The sequence below is a fragment of the Corvus brachyrhynchos genome, unplaced genomic scaffold, assembly GCF_000691975.1.
Source record: "Corvus brachyrhynchos isolate BGI_N302 unplaced genomic scaffold, ASM69197v1 scaffold310, whole genome shotgun sequence".
NCBI lineage: Eukaryota > Metazoa > Chordata > Aves > Passeriformes > Corvidae > Corvus > Corvus brachyrhynchos.
Window position 1 is genome coordinate 1,313,046 of NW_008236213.1, and position 9,100 is coordinate 1,322,145.

At 36.5% G+C, this 9,100-nt stretch overlaps 1 protein-coding gene across 3 annotated transcripts in view; it reads left to right on the forward strand.

Annotated features, from left to right (window-relative positions):
- The window catches only part of ERCC8 (ERCC excision repair 8, CSA ubiquitin ligase complex subunit), a 33,174-nt gene extending 24,963 nt beyond the window's left edge, over positions 1–8,211 (forward strand). For 2 of the 3 annotated variants that reach the window (XM_017743929.1, XM_008642894.2), the window contains 2 exons: positions 3,746–3,832; positions 5,504–8,211. In XM_017743929.1, the coding sequence (XP_017599418.1) occupies positions 3,746–3,832; positions 5,504–5,572 (156 nt within the window). In that variant the 3' untranslated portion in view covers positions 5,573–8,211. Of the gene's footprint in view, positions 1–1,184; positions 1,229–3,745; positions 3,833–5,503 lie in introns of all 3 variants that reach the window. The other variant, XM_017743920.1, reaches the window with a different exon arrangement.
- Positions 8,212–9,100: the final 889 nt, after the last annotated feature.

Below are 9,100 nucleotides of genomic sequence, written 5' to 3' on the forward strand. Positions count from 1 at the left end.
CGCGGGGGAACCATCGCACCTGCCCTGCTCACCGGGAGCCGCCAGCGCCCCTGCCGGCTGCGAGCGGAACTGCACCCGAGGGGGAAGGGCCCGACAGCCGAGAAGGCTGGCACTGGGGTTGTGATTGTTTGCTGCTACTGCCGTAGTTATTGCTGTTTGTTTGACTGGTTATATATATATTAGTGAAGAACTGTTATTCCTATTTCCCACATCTTTGCCTAAAAGCCCTCGATTTCAAAATTATAATAACTTGGAGGGAAGGGGGTTGCATCTGCCATTCCAAGGGAGACTTCTGCCTTCCTTAGCAGACACCTGTCTTTCAAACCAAGACATTCCAATAGAAATTACAGTTTTGCCAGTAAAATTCCATTCCTGAGAATGTAATGTTTGTAAAATTTATAGTCACCTGTTTTATTTTACTCTTTCAAGTATTGTTAAATCAACATGCTGCAAAGTTATTCACAGCTGTACATTTGTATTTTGTTACTAGTTTTAAGTAAAATCAATTTTGCTTAACAAAACCTGCTCTACTGCAAACTGCGTTGAGTGGTATTTATATACCTTTATTTTAACTCTACAGTAACTGAATCATTTAATAATCTTTTCCATTGTCATGTTTAAGATTAAGGAAATGTCAGTTCATTCATGTCTATATCATTCTGCTTTTTTTTTTTCCTTTCTTTCTGAATAGCATATATGCTCAGTTTCAGCTTTGGAGTTTTTAAATACTTATCAAAATGTTATTAACTTAAGCAAGCTGGAAGTTTTCTTTGATGATTCTTCTAAGTCTCTCTGGTGTAAGCTATGTATCCACTGGTGAAATGTGTAGCAGATGGCTTTGTAGCATTTTTGTTACTTGTTAGTATTTAATTGGACTGTTGTACACTGTTCATAGGAAACAAGATCTACATCTTTTCTGCGGTTCTGACCATTTCCATCTAGTATTCTCTGTCATTGTTAAGAGTGTTCTTCATATTAACAGTCTTGTCAAGTTTTTGTGCTGTCTTTAATCCTGGTAACTGATTTGTGTCCTACCCATCCTCAAATCTGGTCCTTAGGTTTTTCTTACTATTTTTTACTGTATTCAGAATTTATTACTGATATTGGTGTCTGACAGTGTCTCATGTTCTTTCTGATCATTAACTGTATTTTGATATCTTTGTTTCACCTCATAACTGGAATAGGCTCTAAAAAGAAGCTTAAACTTTGCACCAGTTATGTATTTGAGGTAAGAAGTGTCTTCTGTTTGCTTGGAACCATATAATCAAATGTTAGCACTGAAAACCAAGCACCTAGCTATTTGCAATTTGATTATACTAGTCTTTATGTGTTCTTATCCAAATTAATTAGCATGTTTGTGTGTAATACCTTTTATGTTTGAGGTATGGTGTGGAGCTGTCTCCGCAGAATGGTGTGAGCTTTAGTTAATATGTGTATGTATGCCTTTTCTGATCCTAGGAACAGAGCCATAAAATACACTATATTATTGTTTGCCTAAACTGTTCCTATGTAAATATCTCTGTAAAGTTAATAAGATGTTAGTCTGCTTGAGTAATAAGAACTGCAGAATTTGGCCCTTTAATAAGAGGCATTAATTTAATAGGAGGTCAGTAATTTCAAGGGTGGTGTGGAAGAGAAAATCTTCATTGTGCAATATCTTAGATGATGTTTACAGTTGGATCTAATACACTAGCTACCAGTGTGCCATATTATCTGCTTAGAATGATTTAAGTAAACAAAGAAGACCTGTGTTTCCCTTTCAGAAAAAGAAATCGAGTAAAGCATCATGCATGAGTAACATGTCATAAAATAGTAGGTATGCAACAGGAGGCAATTTGGCTTTAAATTATAGTTGCTCATACTGTTCAAGAAATGCTAGTGACACCTGCAAAGGTATTTGGCAAATCCAGTAGTAGTAACTTACGTAAAGTTAACTGAAAGTTAAATCAGGTTTTATTTTCAATCTTTCTGTATATTCTACCGTAAACATGGATAGAGCATGTTTGTAGTGCAATATATGTGTCTGTCGTATATTGTACCATAATTCTACACAGAGGTCACTAGCTCTTCTTTTGACTGACTTAAGGTGTGAGTCACCAGTTTAGGTTGTAATAATTGTAAGTATTGCTTAATGCAGTGAATATTAACTGAAGATCTTACCATACCAGGATCAGAAAGTGAGACAACTGGTAAGAAGGATTAAATGGAAGTATGCTGATGTCACTTTGACATTGCTCATAAGGTTATTTTGGCATGGAAAGATCTTTCAAAGTTCTTAGTGATATTCTGTATTCTATCAAAGAAGAAGGCCCAAGTAGAGTACTGCTGACAGAATAAAGCAGAATTCGACCTATACTTTGGTATATAGGTACATACGTTCTTTTAAGCAAGGTAAGGTTATCTCTCTTAAAATTGTAAACTCTAATCTTGAATGTGTTTTATGCATGAACAACTTCATGCATAGGACCAGTTTTTGAGAAGTATGGCAGCTCACTAGAATAAGATTACCCAAGTAAATGAGTGTTTATAGGAATTGAGCATTAAGTTTCTGCCCCAAATGTCAACATAATTCATGCAGTTCTAGAATTATATATAAATTATATAGGAGACTTACTGCAAAGACAGACCTGTGATAATGTATTGAGCTTACATTGAATCAACATAGTAATAATGTGCGCATATGCAGAGAGTTGCTAGTTAAGGTGTAAAAGCGAGCATACTTAAAGCAAGGTTTTCATACTGTCAGCCTGAATACCACAGAAAGAACTTTGTATATTTCACTCAGGCAGTTTAAATACATGACAATACTCAGGTGTTGTCAGACATCATATATAACAGGCAGGAATATAATTCAAGGTCGAAGGCATATGAGACTATTTCATACCTGTTCATTTAAGTAGGACTTTGGAAAATGCAAGTGTTGTAGGTGCAAAATTCACTGCAAAGATGGTGTTAGTTTTTCTCATCAGCAAAATTTCCTCATCCTGAAGTGACATAGAAATCTGCATTTCCTTTAGTACAGAGCTAAGAAAACGAAGATATATTTGACTTGCAGGTATTTGGTGTAAGGACTGTTTGTTTCCATGTGTTGCAGGGTGCCTTGTGCAGTGGGATCTCAGTCCTTAGTCATTACCATAATAACTAGAGTTCTTTATATTAAAAGCAATAAATTGGTCTTTCTGATCTATGCCTTCCCAACAGGATACAAGCCTCACACTGTACTCTCTTTGTTCTTTTCCTTCCCTAGGCACAGTGAAACTACATTTACTTAATACTTCTTTGTTCCATACATATGCTCTTTTCTGACATGTATTACTAGACTCTTGATTCTTCTGGGTTTATTCCTGGTTTTTAATTAAAATAAAATATTTGCCTTTTTTTGGTTGTTTTTTTGAGGTTTTTTTTACTTCTCCATAAACAATCTCTTAAGGTTCCGAACTGTTAAAATAGGCATCTTTTCAGGAGACAAGAGAGAGGGAAGAAGAAAAATGTATTTAAGCAATAAAGATCATTTAAATGTGGGTTGTGCTGTTTTGGTTCTCAATCTGGGAAAAAATACAAAAACATTTCATTTTGGCATATTATTTAAAGTACTGCTTATCCAGATTATAGTATAAATTAGAAATCGACTATTTGCCTTTATTTTTAAATGAGATTCTGTACCTTTTTTCCTGCCCAGTATGGTATCTATGTCACTATTCAGTACATTTGTGTGAAAGTAACTTTTGCTTTTTTTTTTTTACAGGAACTTTATAGTGGTAGCAAAGACTGCAATATCCTTGCATGGATACCAGCTCCACGAGAGCCAGTTCCTGATGATATTTCTGAAAAGGTAGTGAATTTTTGAGTTCGAACTGTATTTTTTTATGGCTGTTATAATTGGGGAGGTTGTGTGGAAATTCAATATGATGTGATTCACCATCAACATTTGTAACAATTCCTAATTAAGAGGAGAATCACCTATTATTTTTGGCAGTCTTTTGATTGTTGTAGGGTCTTGAGAAGATGTTTTCTCTGATGGCCTAGTCAAATCTTTTGCAGTCTTCTAGCTTCCTATTTAGATAAGAGTAGTTCATGTCATTTGGCTATGGGTCTTTCAAATTCTGCTTCCTTAATTTCCAAAGTGCTTTCTGTAGTTTGTGCTGTTTTGGAATTGTAAAGGTGCTAGATTGTATTTCAAATTGTTTAAGAATATACTGTGTATTAAGCAGTTAGATTTGATGTGAAGATATAATAAAGGAATTTCTAAATAACATAATTTTGTGCCTGAGGCAAGATGTTCAGGGCGATTGCAGGGAGGATCATATGTAAGATTGTTTTCCAATAGAGTACTTTCTCTCTCTTAGTATTAGAACTGGGCAAGAAATATTTCAGTGAACAGCCTGAGTGGGAAAAAGTGTATATTTTATGGAACTGAAACCATTCACAGAATCAGAGTCTGGCAAACTGTACTGATGTTGAAAAATGAGGGTGTATTAATGTTTTGGCCCATAGCGTATGAAAATTCCACTTTTTAAAATTTCTGCATAGTTCCATTTTAGATGGGGAAATTAGAAGAAGCATTAAAAAGTTGTAACATTTGCTTTTTGTAAGTTTTTGTACTTCAAAACTATACTGCACTTAAGCAGAGAAGAAAACTGTAGTTTCAGAGGTTTGATACCCTAAACCCAAAATGTTTGACCTGCAATTAACATTTTTGCTGTGAGAATTTTGATGTGAGTAAACTTATTGTGTGTTTTTCTTAGTGTGAAAAACAAAAACAAACCCACAGCAACAAGATGATTTACTTAGCTCTGATTAGAACTGCTCCTTTAAATTTGACACAGTGGCAGTATGTAATATGTGCCATTGTTTTGAAATTTGTTAAGCTACAGCTGCTGTTTGCAAATGCTGTAGATGAGTCCTGTCTTTGTAATAAAGCAGTTCTGCTGTCCACAGGCCACTAATTCCTGCTCCCTCTCAGGTGTTAGAATAGCCATTTGAGTGCCTGTATGACCAGAATCTGAAGCCGAATAGAAGAAAAGAAAAAAATTTTACCCTAAGTCACTGAGATTCAGTCCACTGCATAGCTACACAAACCCTTTAGTTGGACCCTAGTGGGGCTGAGGTGAGAAAGATTTCTTGCATGTGGATAGAGGCCAGGGCTGCTTCCTGAATCTGTAGTGCTCAGTTATGATGGGCCAAGGATATTATGACCTAAATTAAGACAATGGCACACAATAAACACAGTTATAATATTTGTTATATTTTGTACCAAACATTTGTAATATTTCCAGTCAGTCCTCCAGATAATTTATGCTGAAATTGGAATTAAATACAGTGCTATTTCTTTTCATAATTTATCATGTCTCTAATCAGCAGAATGTCTAAAGAAGTAATCCAGTACTGAGAGACAGAATAGTTTGTCTACATGTAGTCATTTTAAAACTGCGTTTAGTGTTACCCTTATTTGATTATAGTATTTTTAATTAGGCAAAACACTGAGAATTTTTATTTTCTCTAGTCTCTGCCTCAACAACATTTAAATCCAGCATATGAAGACGCATGGAGCAGCAGTGATGATGAAGGCTGAATTTGAATTATGAGCTGATATAAAATTGACATTCAGGCACTGCATTCACAGACTTTATCTACAGAATTGGACATTGTTGGATTTATCACAACTGGATTTTAGGTACAGTTCTGTTAGAGCAAGGTGTTTCACAAATAAGTTTCCACTGTTCTCTGTGTTTCTTTGTCACTGTAAAGTTAAATCTACTTTTTCATACTTGCTGACTTTTGTACTTACACATTGGTATATTTTATTCAGTGTTGAACAGCTGATAAAGAGAAAATAAAAGCCCTTGGGACCAGTCAAAATTACGTGGTTTCTATTATCATTAGTACATGAGGAGATAACCCGTTCATTTCCAAGACCTGTGATACAGAGGATTTTCCATGAAAGAGGACTAGCTCAGAAATACTTCTAACTTACTTCTATCAATGTCTTGGTGGAGCAGATTGTATCCATTTTCAAGTGCCTATGTGCTGTGGGAGTCAACAGATTTTTGTGCCTGTCCTTTTTGCATTTTCAATTTTGCATGTTTTTCCATAAATGCAGTATTCAGTTCAGAAAGAGATATAGCTGGGATCCTCTGTTCAAGTATTTATATGGTGACCGTATCATCTAATATCTGAATCTGCCGCAGAAAACTAAGAATAAAAACTAGTTTAGAGTTTTAGTTGCTCCTGTTATCAGGTTTTTAAGATCAGTCTTCTATGTATGAATCACACATCCTTAGCAAACATGAAGGATTCCTGGGCAGAAACAGGATTCAGGTACAGTACAAGGCAGACAGTAGATCGCATTTCAAGTTAAAAATATTGAAGGTAATCCTTCCAAACTGTTTTCATCTAAAACATTTTGTGGTCCTAATGCCTGCTCTGTTTTGAAAGGGAAGAGTTTTGTGGGGTTATTGTCTCATCTAAGTTACTAGTTTGTGCTTAAGACATAATGTAGTCTCTGTCACTAAAGAATGTTTTCAGATTGCTTAAAGCATCACCAGCAAAGGTATCAGTAAAAATAAGGTCCAATATAAAAGCAACAGCACAAGCTTCACTGGAAAGGTCCACTCTTAAGGGCACACTGAGGAAAAGCAAATAAAAATCCAGAGTCAGTCAGTCCAATCCAAAATAAACCAAAAATTATGCCACATAACTTATAACTGAAGTTAAATGATTGAGCAAAGGATTCATACAGGATTTGCTCTAACAAAACAGTAACTTACTTACAGACCTAACTTATAACTCTAACATACTTAGGAATCTAGGCAAGCAGCATTTCTTGTGCATGTGGTACAGAATATGCGCACTTGCATGCACACAGACACAGAGGGTCTCTAAAAGGTACCTGTGAAAAATTCCCCTCGAAGGCAATGACATACCCATTTCAGATGCCTTTGTGAAGGGTGGAGCCTTGAGGAGTTGGGGGTATCACTGTTCAGGGATTCTCTGAGTACAGCAAGCTTGGGAGTTCCCTGGCTCTGAGAGGCCCCACTCAGAGGGGCATTGCTGGTCACAGCTGCTGCTCCATGAGAGCTCGAAGGGTGTCACTTTGAAGCGCTGTTTGTAGGGCTGCAAGAGAGGGGGCTTTGGTCATAACAATGTTCCATCCTGGCCACACTTCAGGTTGGCAACTTCCTTTGAAAGTGTGAGAACAAAAAATATTATCCACTTGGGTTCTTATTGAGGTAAAAAAAGTGTCCCAGGCTGTTCATTAAAAAACAGGAGCTTGTTAGACATCATAAATTCCTGGGAGCAGACAGTGTTTCTGCTGGTAAGAGAGGCTCAGTCTGGGTGCTGTTTGTCAAGGCCAAGGCCTAAGGAGCATTTCTCAGATCACATCGGGAGAGGGATGTGATGCACTATTGCCGAATAACTTTTTACATGTCAGTTTTTGCCTAAGTTACGCCATGAATGAATGCTGTGTGGGATTCAGCTCAAGAAGAAGTGGGCTGTGAATTATTTGTCCAAATATCTTCTTACCCAGATGCCTTTGGGTTTAGTGTCTCAAACAGTTGAAAATAGAAATTAGTTGCCTTGGGGGTCTGTTGCACCTACTGGCCACTATTGTCTTCTTCATATTAGTGCTTCCAAATCCTCTTCTGATATCAGTTGGCAGTGGTATTATTCTCCCTCTTGCCTGTTGTCCTCTGCTGGAAGGAGAGGTGTTTCTGATGAGGGAAATGAGAAACACCTGTCTCTCATGTGGGCAAGAATCCAGACACATTCTGCAACCCAGCACCTGCAAGCCTTCCACACAATGGCAGTTGCTGGTGGCATTTAGTTAGCAAGGTTTAAAACCTCTTGGTACTAGCCAGAATCTCTAAACACCAGTTTCTGTGAAAATTCTACTTTGAAGAATGGCATTTATGCTATTATTTCCTTCAGTACTTCTAGTTTTCAGCAGTTGTGTTAAATTTTTTATTTAAGCTTTTTCTAGAAAAAAAAAATTATTTTATATCATCTGCATTCTTATGGTGGCTGTACTTAATTACTAAGTAAAGTGTTGGTGTCTTCAAAATGAAAAATTTTAAAGAGCAGTGAAAGTATATTGCATATGATTTTTCACTACCAAGAACTAGGTACTAAGCCAACAATATCAGTTGCAACTGCAATCTCTTGCTTGTGTGTAAGTTAAATGTTGTAATTAAATCTGAGGTTTCCCCTTTGTTTATGCCTTTCTGCTTATATGCTTATGGTATGTATTTTTATAGTATCAAAACTCTTTCAGAACCAGAAATGGAGCAAGTAGATCGGTATAGACTTAATCACACTTCCCATCCTTACCCATCAGTCAGAACAAAACTACGTCTAAAAATCCAGTCAGATGTCAAAATGGTTGCTCTGTTCATACTGAAATAAAATTATTCACTTGAGAGTCAACTAGCTCATAGCTGGATTCTTGCTGTTAAAAACAGCAAAAGTTACAAGTTTAAGGAAAGGACTTAGGCTGGAATGAACCACATTCTTATCTCACTAGTGGTACTGGGATTTAGTAGTCATGCTGTATCAGAGAACATAGAGAATCTAATCTTAGATTCTCGAGAATTTAATCTTCTCAGGCCATTCTGGGAATTGAATATTGCTTAGAAGACTTTCTTTGTCTGCCAAGGCAGAGATTTTTATTTGAGCTTAATACAGTAAGTATCAAAAGATGGAGGAGAATTTATTTGATCTTACAAGAGAGCAAAGAGTTTTCTTTCCCTTCTAGCCTAAGGAAACAATGAAGGTGGAGTCAGACTGAGCTAGTCCAACTGAAGAAATAAGAAGAGCCTAAGACAAGTCTCCTTCTGCTTAAGTGGAAGTTCAGTTCTGTGGAGGCAGTAAGATAGAATTCTGATTATTTATGATGAGGTTATGATGCTCAGAAAGTATCTGATATTAAGACAACCAAGAAAAACCTTGTTCTTTTTTTCTTCCTGTACACAGATCTGGAAGAAAGCACTAGCACATGAGAATTTCAGTATAGCTAACTCCCAAGTAGTGGGAATAACGAGTTAACATCATATGCTTACCTCCCTTTGCCCTTTTTCTGTCCCTGATATACTAGCTCTTGCAC